Below are 15,301 nucleotides of genomic sequence, written 5' to 3' on the forward strand. Positions count from 1 at the left end.
TTTGCTTTTTTAAATAATAGTTATGAAGATCTGATGTTTGTGTTGTAAGAAAATGCTCTATCTGACATAGATTAGGACAAAACCTTTATCCATAGAGTTCGCTTCTCCATCATGTATACTGGTATTTTTCTGCCTGGCCAGCTTCTCCTGAGCTGTTTATTGAATAAGCGGCTATTTTCAAAATTCCCAACTCAATTTTTTTCTTTTGCTTTCCTTGGGAAAATTCGCCTGACCATCTCCGTCTCTCTCTCTCTCTCTCTCGTCTGGACCACACTGTCTACCTCTTCTCTGTACAGGGGCTTCCAACCTCTCAAATCCACAGTCTAAAGAAATGACAGTGAACGCTTTCCGCATGGTTAAACAACATATTAACGCCGGTCTCTGTGATAAAGGGCTTTTCTCTGTGTACCTGTAACACTGGACCCACAGTGCACCTACATTAGAGCCTCTTATTTTGATATTTTATCAGCCACTTAGTTTAATCATTGCATATATTGTTTTAATTACTGCCAAAAATGAGATGTGTACATATATATAGCTGACATGCACTATAAGTTGACATTGTACGCATCTTTAGAAGAACTATAAATTATATAAATATTTTTCATTCATCGTCATTGTTTAGAAATGTATTTAATAAATACATGCCAATGTAATGTGGCATTTGTGTTTGCTTTAGAGGTCGGTGTTTTGATTAATAAACTGTAGATGTGGACATTTGAACCTTCCCTGAGTGAATGGGGTAAGTCGGCTGATCAGAGGACACAATGCCAAAGATGCGAAATGCATCGACCTGGAGCATACTAGAGCAAACATTATGTCTGAATTACACTCCTACCGTCGTACCAGACGAAGAAAATGATATTAAACGGTTGGCCTCTATAATTAGGGGATTATAACGACTATTTGTGGCTGTCATTCTTGCCCGCAGTAGAATTCATGTAGGAGGGTGTAAAAGTGCTGATAATCGAGAGTATTCGGGCGGGGCTTGACCCAGTTCAGCCATTTCAGACTCATCCGGAGAGTGCGTTGTGTCGCTGTAACCGTATGGTGTAAATCGGGCGAGGCTGCGCAATCCACGATAAATTTAACTCGAAAGCTGGTTACCTCTGCAGCTGTACAAGTAACAGAAGACAAGGGCAATAAGGTAACTGTTTACATGTTAAAATGGTTCGGCCGAATATTGGCTCCAGCGTAACCGTTGAAATTGGAGGCAGAGATGAATGGAAAAGCTAGGCCGCCCGGCCTTTTGACGAGGCCTGTGGTGTGGGAGTTAGCATAGCCGCGTGAGAAATACGACGTATGTGAAGTAATAATATGCTTTATATCAGGTACCTTTTTAATAGGTGGGGAAAGGAAACGTGAACACTAGTAATGATTCTTACATATTTCCCATTTAGTCTCTGTTACTTGAATTTAAATTTAAATTGGATTTTGAGAGCACAACATGCTAATTGCCAGACAGCCCTCATGCAGTTTCTTTTTTAGTTGCTAGCTGTTACGGCATAGCTAACCTAAGCTAGGTCAGGTTGAAGTAGCTACCCTCATAGCATAGTTAACGTTAGCTTAGATGCTTGCTAACGTATTTTGATGGTCCGCTGCTACTATATCTCGGTATGAGGATTTTGTTCTTAGTGATTGTGTTAATTTTAAATACTGAATGTGTGAGCGAGCTACCGTAATATTCTGTATCATAACATTTTGTAACCCGTCACAAAGCTGAAATAATAGTGCATGTAGGATAAAACATATCTGATTACTTGCCGAATTCTGTCAGATATTTTGCCACGTCCTGACTTAACTGTACGGCGACTGTCTTACACTTATCCCTTGGTAAGTACAGTAAACCATACGACTCAAGAACGATGTATTTGTGGTCATTACGATTTACATTTGGCCGCCATTTCAGTGCGTCCCGACTGGATGCGCTATTTTGTGGCGGGAACTCGTAACCATTGCTTTTGTAGTCGAACTAGCAAGTCCGCTATGAACAGGTTTTTAGTGGTTGCTAACTGTGTACCAGTTGGCTGAAGCCTAACAGAATAAAAGAGTAGAAGTGCTGTCCAGTCTCGCATTTGCCAAATGTAAATGCGAAGCGTTTTCGTCAAATGTCTTTGTGTTTTCAGCCTTGGGAAAAGACTGAAGAGGCTACATGGCAGTCAGACGAGGACACATCAGGTACCTGAAGGTTAGTAATTTACAAGCAGTCGGTCACGTCCTAGCAGATCGCTTAGCCAAAAGATTTTTCTTTTCTTGGAGCATTTAATTTTTACGTTTGAGTGCGATCTGCCGTTGGTTATGGTATAAAGACGAGATGTTTATCGTATCACGTCATGCATCGCTGTTCTTTCTTTCAGGTTTGTGAGGTTCAGAGCGCCCAGGGGAATGACAGAGACGCTCAGACGCACAGCAGTAAAGCGGTCAGTTCTCAATAAGAGCTTTGGCTTTTTAAAGCCTGGTTTCTTTCTAAAGCAGCTCTTGTAAGTTTTGTACTGTTTGCGTAGTGGTCGTACCGTCCTAGCCCTTGACCTGCCCAGACCTCCTGCAGCCCCCTGTTCTGAGCCAGTGCTACACTTTAAACAAAGTGTATACTGTATATAATTTCACAGACTGTAGTCTGGTTACTTTGGACTCATGTTCAACTGTAAATGTCTGTTTTCTGTGTGCGGGCCAGATGAGGATGTGCTCCTCATGTTTTGTTTCCTTCCAAGATTTCTTCCTGATCTCTGTAAAGCTGCTTTGAGGGGATTTTTTTTATTGGAAAAAGTGCTAGGCTATACAAATAAAGTCAAACTATCTTCCTGACATAAGCTAGTTGCATGCTAGCGTACCCGCTCCAGTGAACAAGATTTCGGTACTTGTGGTGGAGAGGATACTCCATACTTAAGTCTTTATTAAATCAGTTGAACATTTAATTTATTTCTGGCGTCACTCTGCCCTTGCGTGTGTTTGTGTGTGTGTGTGTGTTCAGGAGGTGTACGACATGTCGAACGGTTACGAGGATCACATGGGAGACGAGGCGAAAGATGCCAAGACGAACCTGATTGTTAACTATCTGCCCCAGAACATGACCCAGGACGAGCTCCGCAGTCTGTTCAGCAGCATCGGGGAGGTGGAGTCTGCCAAACTCATCCGTGACAAAGTCACAGGTAAATGCAGACACATTGAGAGAGAGAAAGAGTGTGTGTGTGAGTGTGTGTGCAGACAGCATGAATATACGTTCCCTGATCTGTTCCAGATCTCTGGCTATACACAAAAACGCTTACACACACACACACACTAGTTTTCCATGCCTGTAGCTCTGTCACAGATTGACGTATGCGGTCTACTGCAGTATAGACCACGGCTCCCAGATACAGACAGCACGCTCACATCAACGGTGGTGTTTGATTATTGACTTGTTTTTGTTTGTTTTTTTTAAATTTATTTATGTATTAATTTTCATTAAATTACTGTGGAGCAGGCTGTTGCAGTGTAATGTTTCCATGTACCTTTGTTGGTTGTGTTATTTATTTGTTTTTTGTTTTCCAGCTCATCTGACTAATTAATGTGAGACCCTAGAGGTATTCTAAGCCAGTCACTGTGTGTGTTTCTGGACAAACTTTCTTCATCTTGTTATGTTGATGCACATGTTGTTAAATGTCATTGTGTCTCAGCTCTGTTGACATGAGGATGGATTAATGATTCTCATGCCCCGCCTCTTTATTTCATTGATTTTTCTCTGTCAGTTTGGACCTTATTTTTTTTAATCTAATGACAACACTGCAGTTTTATCAGCTGATGTGTTTTCTGTTTGTTTTTGTTTTGTTTTTTTTTAGTTTAATTTTGGGAATAAACTAAGACTGTAGTTGTTTTATTTTGAAGAATGAAAAACACAAGGCACTTTTGTGTTCTTTTTTTTTTCTTTCTTTCTTTCTTTTTTTCTTTCTTTTTTTTCTTTTTACAGATCATGTTAGATGAGTTGATTTTCATGACCTTTTATTTCCAGCAGATTTGACCTCCCTCTATGCTGTTCTGAGATGAGTTGGTTGTTTTTAACCGTTGATTTAATTCCTTTTGTTTTTTTCAGGCTAATGACTGATGACTGTATTTTCTTTTGTAATGAATGTTGATTGATGGGCATGCACTGTAAAGTGAAAGCATTATGAAGGAGAAGACACATTTCATTCAGCCTGCAGAATGTGGACAATCGTTTGTTGTTTTATTTTGTTGTTTTCCTTTTTTTGTTTCTCTAGGCCACAGTTTAGGGTACGGCTTTGTAAACTATGTTAACCCTAGTGATGCAGAAAGGGCAATCAGTACCCTCAATGGGCTGAGACTACAGTCTAAAACTATCAAGGTAACGTCACCCAGGTGTTCTTATCTTCCTATGTAAACACTCATAGATGTGACATGTTGTTTAAGTCGCTGTGGGCAGCAGAGGGCCACAGTCCTTCCCCCAAAAGTCTGTGTGTAGAACGGCTCCAAGGTACGCGCTTCTCTCTCAGACTTTTCCTCCCCCTTTCTTTTCCTCCCTTTCTTTTCTCGCCCTTTTTCTTTTTTTTTTTCTTTTTTTTTTTTTTTTTAACTTTCATTTGGTTTGTTTTTGGCAGTGTTCCCAGCGTCCAGATTGGCAAACTCTGATAATTTGGCATGGTTTTATTTTCGGTACAGAATTATACTGAAGTTTGAAATTTTTTTTTAACTTTAAATGAGGAAAAAAATAAACCTTTTTTTATTTATTTTTTTGGACAAGACACGTCAGAGGCGTAGCCGTGTTGGTGTTTTTTCCTGTCGACCTCAAACTGGGCCCTTTGGCTTGAGTATGACATTGTGCCGAATCAAAGCCTGCAGACAAACAAGCCCTGGGCTTTTCTTTGTTTCTTTATCTTTTTCCTTTTTTAACTCTTAATTTGTTCATTTCACAAGGGCTTACAGTTTGTTTTTGTTTTTGAAAATTGTCCCTTTTCACTCTTAGATTTATTAACATTGTTTTGGGTTTTTGTTTTGTTTTTGTTTTAAAGAATTGGCTTTCAGACCTGTGTTAAGTCTTATGTATGAAATATGGGAATATCACTGTGAGATGAGATTTTTTTCCTGCTTTGCTTTTATTATAAAACTATGAGTACTGTGTGAGATTGATTTTAAAATTTTGGGATCACACTGTGTATGAGACGTGGGTTGGATTCTGTGAATATGATGATATGATGATGGGTTTGACGCCCAGCCAGTCTCTGCTGACTCCACAGCTGTCGCTTTCGTTTGCAGGTGTCGTACGCACGGCCCAGCTCTGACACCATTAAAGATGCTAATCTGTACATCAGCGGATTGCCCAAAACCATGACTCAGAAAGACGTGGAGGACATGTTTGCGCGCTTCGGACGCATCATTAACTCGCGCGTGCTAGTCGACCAGGCCTCAGGTGAGCAAGCCCGCTGATTCTCTCACGTACCAGTCTGATCTGGGAAGATATCTCAGAGGACACTTTGTCTAAAAGTAAAGATCTGTTTTACGTGACTGAAAACAGTTACCTGACAGGTGTGATGACATTTCAGTCATAAGTAAATAAATAAATAAAGTAAATACATCCTTCTTTATATATATGTGTTTATATGAGCAGTATCAGACATCAGCTGTCACTCATGTGGTTTGGTTGACTATGATTGGCCGTTTGTGATTGACTCTTCAGGGTTCTGTTTTCCTTGTTTGTGATAGGTTTGTCTAGGGGTGTGGCCTTTATCCGTTTTGATAAGAGGGCAGAGGCAGAAGACGCCATTAAGGCCCTGAATGGTCAGAAGCCACCTGGTGCCTCTGAGCCAATCACGGTGAAGTTTGCAGCCAATCCAAACCAAGCCAAGAACTCACAGCTCCTGACCCAGCTCTACCACACACAGTCGCGTCGGTTCGGAGGTCCAGTCCACCACCAAGCCCAGAGATTCAGGTACCCCGCAACCAGCCGTGGGCTCGGGGTCTGGTTCTGTCTGGAATTAAATGGTTCTAGTTTTCTCTTGCGAGCTAGTTTGGCTTGTCACGCTCTCCATGTTGGATTATGACCAAATACTTGACGCGCAAAGGTTTCTTCAAGAGACTAACAGAAGAGTAAGAAGATGAGGAGTGTTAGTTAATGGTGAAGCTCCACTCTAGTACAGGGTGCACAGAGGTGAGAGGTCCAGTTAGCCTCCAAGAGCAATTGAAACCCTGTGAGGGCGACTGATGCCCTCTAGTGGCAGGTCCAATGGTCAGCGTGCGAGAATGAAAGTAGCTGGCGAGAGAGATCCAGTGGACAGCACGCGCTGTCCACTAGATAGGTTGCGACTTTTCATTCCTGCACACTAACATTAAATCCCGAAAACATAACACATTTACAGGTTCAGTGCAACCCACCCTCTGATGACGGCAATTATGGCATCGATCCCTATCTTTTTGTTTTCAATATTATCTGTAGATTGCTGAAACTGAATTATTGTGTTTAATATGGGTTAGTTATTGTTCATAATTTTTCATTCACGTTTGACCGTTTTATATTTTCAAACAGGGAAGGAAACCCTGTCTTTGCCTTTACTTTGATCAGTCTGTTTTAATAAAAGTGCTTTTGACATCTCACATGTAGCTTTGACTTACAACTGAACATTTAGCCCAGTTCATAGAAAATACCGAGATATATATCGTGTATCGCCATTCAGTCTAAAAATATCGAGATGATTTTTTGTCCGTATTCCCCAGCCCTATGAAGGCATGTTGTGGTTTCTCAGTGTCAGTAACAGATCACTGATGAAAATTGTCATCATTCATTAGTGAATGTGAAGGCAGTCCAGACTGTTTACACACAGCAGTGAAGCTCTGTGAACCGTATCCATAGCAACTGTGCCAACTTCAGGGAAGCACAGAGACACATCACACTTTTGATTTCTTGGCTGTTCTCTTTACCACTGTGCCTTAACACACTTTCGCTGACCACCGTGTAGCACTGCACCTTAACACTTTTCCTGACCACCGTGTTCCACTGTACCCGTCTGTGTCCCCAGGTTTTCACCCATGAGCGTGGACCACGTGAGTGGGATGTCGGGCATGAATGTGAGCAGCAGCTCCACCTCTGGGTGGTGCATCTTCATCTATAACCTGGGTCAGGATGCAGACGAGAGCATCCTCTGGCAGATGTTTGGCCCGTTCGGCGCCGTCACCAACGTCAAAGTCATCCGCGACTTCAACACCAACAAATGCAAAGGGTTCGGCTTCGTCACCATGACCAATTACGAGGAGGCGGCCATGGCCATCGCCAGCCTGAACGGCTACCGACTGGGCGACAAGATTCTTCAGGTCTCCTTCAAAACCAGCAAATCACACAAGTAACCCCGCAGAGACGGGGAGAGGCAGGCTGCACCGCGGCACTGAAAACAGAGCGCGGCTGCAAAAATCCTTGTTGAAGTTTTTCTTTTTAGCGTTCTCATGATTTCTGCATAAAGGCGCACGTGTGTGTGTGTGTGTGTGTGTGTGTGTTTGGGCAGGGAGACGTGAGGAGAGGTTTCTGTAAAGAGGCGTCCAGTCAGGCCCAAGGGTGGATGGTGTTTTTACTGTTTTGTTCATTGACTTAGTGAGTGTTTAGCCTGGTTAACACACTCACAGACCACACAGGCTCTGTGAGTCAATGCAGCTCAACCATTTGGTTTTTTTATTTCTTTGTTCGTTTTTCCCCCTTAATCTGAGTTTTATCTGGCGTCTCCCGCTAATTGACTGGAATTTCTTAACTTGTGACAACCACTGCAGCGTAACAATAATCTTAATTTAAGGAAGTGTGTGTGTGTGTGTGTGTCCGCTGCGTGTGCGTGTGCTTAACTCATCTTTATCACATGTCCCTGAGCAGAGCCACTCTGCGGTAAATACTCATTATACCCGTGCACAGGCGCGCGCACGTGTGTGTGTTTTCCTCCCCTCTCTCTGAGAAATGAACAGGACAGAAAGACTGTTTTCAGTTATTTAAAGAAGGACCAAAGAAAGAGTGACAGTTTCTTTTTCTCTCTCTCCTGTCAACATTTGAACATCACCCCTTCTTTTATTTTTGTGTTTGATAAAACTTTTTTTTTTTCTTTTTAGAATTGCAGAGCATACCTGTTTCTGTTTCACGTTTTCCCTTCCAAAAAGGCCTGCTGTTTTCTCTGGGTATTGGTTGATTTGAAACATCTGTACATTTCCTTCATATTTGGGTTGTCATTGCATTCTTCCATTAAAGTTTGTTTTGGATAAATTCTTTGATTCTGTTTTTCCCTTTGGTTGGAGAGAGATCAAAATCAGCATGTTCTGTGTGTATTCTGCAGTATCTCATTAAATACATTCAGTTAGGAATATACAGAGGATTTAGATATTGTCTGTTCCGTGAAAGAACTTCTTAGTTTCAGACCCAGTGGGCAGTGTGACTGGAGTGAATGTGAGGTTGCCCTGATTGGATGGTGTGACTGGAGTGAATGTGAGGTTGCCCTGATTGGATGGTGTGACTGGAGTGAATGTGAGGTTGCCCTGATTGGATGGTGTGACTGGAGTGAATGTGAGGTTGCCCTGATTGGATGGTGTGACTGGAGTGAATGTGAGGTTGCCCTGATTGGATGGTGTGACTGGAGTGAATGTGAGGTTGCCCTGATTGGATGGAGTGAATGTGAGGTTGCCCTGATTGGATGGAGTGAATGTGAGGTTGCCCTGATTGGATGGAGTGAATGTGAGGTTGCCCTGATTGGATGGAGTGAATGTGAGGTTGCCCTGATTGGATGGTGTGAATGTGAGGTTGACCTGATTGGATGGTGTGACTGGAGTGAATGTGAGGTTGACCTGATTGGATGGTGTGACTGGAGTGAATGTGAGGTTGCCCTGATTGGATGGTGTGAATGTGAGGTTGACCTGATTGGATGGTGTGACTGGAGTGAATGTGAGGTTGACCTGATTGGATGGTGTGACTGGAGTGAATGTGAGGTTGCCCTGATTGGATGGTGTGACTGGAGTGAATGTGAGGTTGCCCTGATTGGATGGAGTGAATGTGAGGTTGCCCTGATTGGATGGAGTGAATGTGAGGTTGCCCTGATTGGATGGAGTGAATGTGAGGTTGCCCTGATTGGATGGAGTGAATGTGAGGTTGCCCTGATTGGATGGTGTGAATGTGAGGTTGACCTGATTGGATGGTGTGACTGGAGTGAATGTGAGGTTGACCTGATTGGATGGTGTGACTGGAGTGAATGTGAGGTTGCCCTGATTGGATGGTGTGAATGTGAGGTTGACCTGATTGGATGGTGTGACTGGAGTGAATGTGAGGTTGACCTGATTGGATGGTGTGACTGGAGTGAATGTGAGGTTGCCCTGATTGGATGGTGTGACTGGAGTGAATGTGAGGTTGCCCTGATTGGATGGTGTGAATGTGAGGTTGCCCTGATTGGATGGTGTGAATGTGAGGTTGACCTGATTGGATGGTGTGAGGGTAGACCGATGCAGACGCCGGTTAAGAGGCGTCTCTGTGTCTGTGCTGACTAGCGGGCTAGGTGTTACTGTTCAGTATTGACAGACCTGTAGTTTTATACCTGTGTTCGTCCATCCTGCTGAGAAGCTGACATCACCTGGTGCTGGGCGTGTGCTCTAAGCATGGAGAACCTGAACACTGGGTTTGGATCATTCATCACTCATCAGACATCACTTATCACTCGTCGGACATTTTGTGTTAATGACACCCCAGCACTGCCCTGCGCGTGTGCGTGTAGAGTGCTGTGCTCATATGCTGGAGCTGCTCTGTGTGTGTGTATGACTCTGCCTGTTAGTGATGGGCTGTTACTATAGGAACATTTCTGATGGATGATTGACGGCTCACATACAGTGTGCTAAGACAAACCTTCAGACTGGGTTTGTATCTTTCACACGCACACACACACACTCTTGCAAACTTTGGTCTGCTGCCCTGTAACTTCCCCTGGTCTCTGAATAATGATGATGTTTTCGTGTTAAACTCTCATGTTGTCCTGATGTGCAAACACATTTATGAATCGAAGGATTAATTTTTCAAGTCATTATTGTACATAGAGTGTTTGTAATGAATCCTTTGTGTTACAGCACCTGACATCTCAGTGTGTTTGCTCTTTTAAGGCTATGTGTTCAGTTGTGTGTTGAGTCTCTTAGCTCCAAATAAAGACTTCTGTTCTGATGTTCAGACTAGATCTCATTTTTACTGAACAAGTTCATTCATCTTCTTGTAGGTCTGTTTATTTGTCCAGATATAAATTCGTTTTGCTTTGCCTTGGTGACAAAAGGTTGTTTCCATTGATATATCCACATGATCTCTGCTGTTTCATGGTAAATGCAGGTCACCCAGAGCAACTGAGATAGTGTAGTGGATGCTCTCCTATCCGACACATTCAGTATTCATGTGTGTTTGCGAAGATAAAATTACATACAAATCCAGCTCTCAAAGAAAAACCAGACTTAAGCTGAGATGGCTCATGACAAAACGGACCGAGTTATTTTTGCTTTTCTTCACCACATGAAGACAGCCGTCCTCTTCACTTCCTACGGAGGGTCCTTAAAGCGACAGCGTAGTGTTTGTCAAACGCTGGACCACTGTACTGGCGTGAATTTCTCAATGTCATCATAAAAATTGTGATATAAAGTAACACAAGTGACCGTTAAAACCGTTATTGCTTTTTGAGGTGCTTATACATACCCAGCATTGGGGCGTCAACGCAACCCTCAGCACAGCCCTGACATGCCCTCCACTTGACAAGCGTCCTAGATATGTAACCAGGGAAGCCACAGAATTTCTAAATAGTATTTTTTCATTTCAGTTCTAATATATAATCGATACTATATTTGCAAAAATTAAAATAAATATTTTTTTATTATAATATTTGGGCTTTTTTGATAGAAGATGGTGTAAATAACCATTTTAGCCGTTTAGCTCCATTCATTGCCATTCATTGAAGACGTCCTCGCGAGCGCCCTCTAGGTGAATTGCAGTCAATGTCGGCAAAATGGCATTGATAGAAGTGGACATTCTGTGTGCAGGTGGGCTTTGACGGAGGGACTATTTTAAACAAGTAAAGAACTGGAGAAATAAGGCAAAGACAGAGTCTCAAGTACTTACTATCTCAACAACTTCGCTGAACAATGTGTCTCAGCAAACAACAGAAAAAAGCCCTCGGAATTGCTCTGATAGTTCGCCGAAGGAGGAAAAGAGTCCGTGGAACGTATCTAATAACCAGGGACGAAGCAAGCCTCTGAGTATGCCGGGTATGTAGCTGATTAACTATTAATTATTACAGCCGAATCTACAAACCTGGTAGCCGCAAACTTTGCGTCATGCGTCGTTTTTTGTTTTGTTTTTGTTTTGGTTTTTTTTTCAGGCAATTTGAACTTGGTTTGCACACTACGCTACGCTGAGGTTGTGACGGAGGCATGATGCTCTCTTAATGGGAAACAATGGCAAAGCGAGCGTTGGGAGGTTTTGAAGCTAGTCATGTGCAGAGCCATGGCTTTGGTCATGAATAGGCAGCATATCGGTGTCCGATGTCAGCAGTGAGGCCTGAGAGCGAATACTGTAAGGACGTAACTGGCTAACGTGCCAGTGACTGGTAGTGTGGTCAAACTCGAAGTACAAGTTATTTTTGACGTACAATCTTTCAGGTTTATGACATCATACTTTTTCGAAACGTCCACCCCCTGCCACTTCAGTAAAGGCTACTCATTTGGGATTTGAATATCTTTAACCGAAAGGACTTCCGCCCAAGCGAAGTACAGTAGTACCAAAGAAAATGGTCCTGTCTCAAATAATTGCATTAGTATATCTTGCCAGCAGGTGTCGCCAAGGAAAACGAATCAAATGGTGTCCATCCTTCGAAAAGCCCTGTTCCTACTATCACTGGTGAATGCTTGGATATTTCCAGGTTCGGGACAGGTCCAAGGTTCATTTGCCATTAATGTCCTTGGAACTGATGATCCTGAGCTTTTCAACTTAAGATCAAGGAACTCCATCTAATTAGAGCTTAGCCGCAGTTTCTACGAAGCTAAGCATGAGGCTAACACTCCAACCATCTGTCTCTCAGACACGCGGTCTGCCCAAATCCTTCTAACGATTTCCGCTCGTTTCCTCAGAAACACAATAGCCAGTCATCGCGATCTCACATTTTATTACAAAACATGTTATGAATAAATTACACATTCCAACCAAAGCCAATACTGAAACTGAGAATGTACAAAAACATGAAAAAGTATTTACAAATGTACAAGATTATTTGTGCATGACAGTTTTGAGAAGTGAGAGAAAGATTCCCTTTAAAGTGTACATTTTTATATATATATATATATATATAAAAAAAAAATACTCGACTCCTTCTGTTACTTTCCTGGGCATGTGTGTGTGTGTGTGCCCATGTGCACGAGCATTCATGAGTAAAAGAGTGTTTTAAGGCAACACTACACTCTATGCAATAATACAAACAAAAAACCCGTACAGATGTTCTTCATATAGGAAATTAACACCAGTCTGCAGAAAGAGACAGAATAAAGCACATATGTCTTAAAGACTGAATGACAGACGATGGCCTGATGCATGCCAGCACGCATAGATTCACAAGTATAAAAACCTGAGGTACACTGCTCTTCTCCTGGAATCATGAAAAGTCATAAAGAGTATGTGGGCACACATGTGTCTCTGATCTCAGAACAGCCCTGAGAACATCAGTAGCTTTGACTTGTGTTGGACAGAAATCACCAGAACCTCACTTATCCTGAAATCACCATAACTGTACGTTCACACTGAGAGCGGCGAGAGCGTCAAGAGTCGCCCAAACCTCCCTGCCAACGACGCTGTTGAACACTGTGGACGCTCTGCCGTTGATGAAATAGGCGGGTACAAGTTCCTTCGGAAAGCTTGGTTATGCAAATGTTTTTAAAGGGGCTATAAAGCAAACAAACAGGTCGAGCGGTATCTTTGTGCTGACTGACCACCAGTAGGCTATAAGTTAACCTTATGAGATATTTTAAATGTGAAGGTGCGAAATCGACTGATGACAGAAATAAATAAACAATGCTAATTACATATTTCATAACAAAATTAACTAATGAAAAACACTACTTAAAAGCTTTTTGTTGTTATGTGTTTTTTGTCTTAATGATAGGCTAGGTCAAATTCCAGCATGGAGTTTATAGGACACGTTTACTAGCCTTGGTCTTTAATTAACACTAACGTTTGTGCATAACCTACATTACAGTACAACATGGGGAAACCCACCACCGATATAATCAGTTTCTCCTCCATTTTGCTTAGGACCAAAAGTTTTGTGGGAACAATAGTTTATACTGTTGTGTTCTCTACAATTCTCTAGAGCGGAGCACTTCCAAGTTTCTATTGGTTGCCGCCAAACCGCGTCACATCTCATTACCATAAAGTTAACCGAACTTCAACTGTATTTTGACGCCCAAACCACCCCTCGCCGCGACGCCCTCTGCCGCGACGCTCTTCGCCGCTTAAAGACGCCGGCTCTCATTGAAAATGAATGACTTCCGGTCACTTTGACGCTCTCGTCGCGCTCAGTGTGAACGTACAGTAAGATGCCACCCAATGAGCATCTCTGGAATCACTGATGTCACTCAGCAAGCCCTGCCCACCAACTGCCACTCAAACTTCCCAGATGAGGAAAGCATTGTGAGCGTAATTAGGGGGAGGGAAAAACGTTCATTACTGAATCATGGCACAGACAGAAAAGACTGGTGTCCAGATGACAGAGCGTGAGCACAGCGGCTCTCTGGCTGTCAGACCTGACATATGTTATAATATACAGTTGGTCGCTCCACAACCGTGTCACCGATCACCTCAAACACGCAGTCTTTACCAGACAGCAACGGAATCTCTGTCAGCGGCACATTCTGCATGTTCTGGGTGCCTGTGTTCTCTGTGCCTCCGTCTCTGTTGCCCTGGGAGAGACACACACACACACAGATTTACATATTACCAACAAGCGCAACATCTCTGTGCAGTTCAGCTTTACTGGTGCAGTTCCTCTCTGGTCATATGTCACTGCAGTTATGTGAAGTTTTTTCAATGATTAGACCCTGTTCAGTGATGTGACATTTTTTAGGGTCAGTCATGTGATTTTTTGGGGGTCAGTAACATTACGGTTTGGGGGTCGGTCATGTGACTCTGTAGTGGCACTCAGGAGTGTGTGACGTGTGTGTAAAATCCTGATCACTGATCCGGATTTAGAATGAGTTGTTATTAATGTTATTATTAATGTCATTATAAATGTCATTATTAATGTTATTAATGTGATAAGAATGTAACAAAACATAAAACAACAAACCCTGTCTGGAGGAAAATCTTTTCTACATAAGTGTCCAATAATCCCGGCTGCAAGAGCATCTCCCAGCACATTGATCATGGTTCTGAATCGGTCTCTGAAAAGAGCAAACAGTAGAATTTATTTAACGCTGTCTCTCGGTCCCCACAGAGAGCTTTCAGCTATAGTGAATTCTTTCATTTGGAGAAAACTTACAGGATCCAATCAATCGCCACGATGAGAGTGATGTCATCAGGTGGCAGACCCACGGAGGTTAGCACTATCACCATGGTGACAAGACCTGCCTGAGGGATGCCAGCGGCCCCAATGCTGGCGGCTGTAGCCGTTATGCTGTGAAAGACCATACCAGTATAACCCCATCAGTCCCACACAGACCAAACCAGTATAACCCCATCAGTCCCACACAGACCATACCAGTATAACCCCATCAGTCCCACACAGACCATACCAGTATAACCCCATCAGTCCCACACAGACCAAACCAGTATAACCCCATCAGTCCTCAAAGGTCCACACACACCCATCTTTCACCAAACTTCACAGAGAATGACTTTAATCATATGACTGTGATGAGCACTACATTTAGGCACAGAACTCAACATCTTTAATTCACCAACATCTCATCAGCTAAAATCACTAGAGGACAGACTGACAGGCTATTACCTTCTTAGTACATTTTTGTGTAAAACTTTTTTTTTTTACTGTTTTTCACTCTGTGAATGAGGTATTGGCCCATCATCCACTGGCTATGACCGTCAAATTTAAACGGTAACATTAAAAAATGACTTTCCTGGCACTGAAACTAAGTTATAAATCTCTTTCATTGTAATGCCAGGCCTGAGGCGGAAGGCGAGGGAATCAGACAGTCATGAAATGGGAATCTACTGTGGTTTTGAACTGAGATGGTGAAATGAGGGGGAAGTGAGGAGTCTGGAGTCACTCAGTTATTCTTGACTCAGAGTCACTCCGTTATTCTTGACTCAGAGTCACTCCATTATTCTTGA

The 15,301-nt window shown here is 42.7% G+C and overlaps 2 protein-coding genes across 6 annotated transcripts in view; one reads left to right on the top strand and one right to left on the bottom strand.

The window, feature by feature from the left end:
• Positions 1-1,016: 1,016 nt before the first annotated feature.
• Positions 1,017-7,935, top strand: elavl1b (ELAV like RNA binding protein 1b). Of its 3 annotated transcripts, XM_030783851.1 has the most exons (9): positions 1,017-1,147; positions 2,127-2,188; positions 2,358-2,420; positions 2,972-3,149; positions 4,236-4,339; positions 5,248-5,401; positions 5,695-5,948; positions 6,129-6,139; positions 7,005-7,935. In XM_030783851.1, exons 2-9 carry the CDS (start codon positions 2,153-2,155, stop codon positions 7,327-7,329), a joined length of 1,125 nt encoding a protein of 374 aa, XP_030639711.1. In that variant the 5' UTR covers positions 1,017-1,147; positions 2,127-2,152; the 3' UTR covers positions 7,330-7,935. The 3 variants fall into 3 exon arrangements, with proteins under 3 accessions (XP_030639711.1, XP_030639710.1, XP_030639712.1); XM_030783850.1 differs by lacking the exon at positions 6,129-6,139 and having other exon boundaries at positions 5,695-5,920; XM_030783852.1 differs by lacking the exons at positions 1,017-1,147; positions 2,127-2,188; positions 2,358-2,420; positions 4,236-4,339; positions 6,129-6,139 and having other exon boundaries at positions 3,075-3,149; positions 5,695-5,920.
• Positions 7,936-13,752: 5,817 nt separating this feature from the next.
• The window catches only part of slc1a8a (solute carrier family 1 member 8a), an 18,386-nt gene continuing 16,837 nt past the window's right edge, over positions 13,753-15,301 (bottom strand). Inside the window, exons 9-11 of one of the 3 annotated variants that reach the window (XM_030783972.1) lie at positions 14,493-14,627; positions 14,301-14,394; positions 13,753-13,914 (exon numbers count right to left, since the gene is read on the bottom strand). In XM_030783972.1, the coding sequence (XP_030639832.1) occupies positions 13,753-13,914; positions 14,301-14,394; positions 14,493-14,627 (391 nt within the window). Of the gene's footprint in view, positions 13,915-14,293; positions 14,395-14,492; positions 14,628-15,301 lie in introns of all 3 variants that reach the window. The other 2 variants (XM_030783975.1, XM_030783974.1) reach the window with 2 other exon arrangements.

This window comes from Chanos chanos, chromosome 9 (assembly GCF_902362185.1).
Source record: "Chanos chanos chromosome 9, fChaCha1.1, whole genome shotgun sequence".
Taxonomy (NCBI): Eukaryota; Metazoa; Chordata; class Actinopteri; order Gonorynchiformes; family Chanidae; genus Chanos; species Chanos chanos.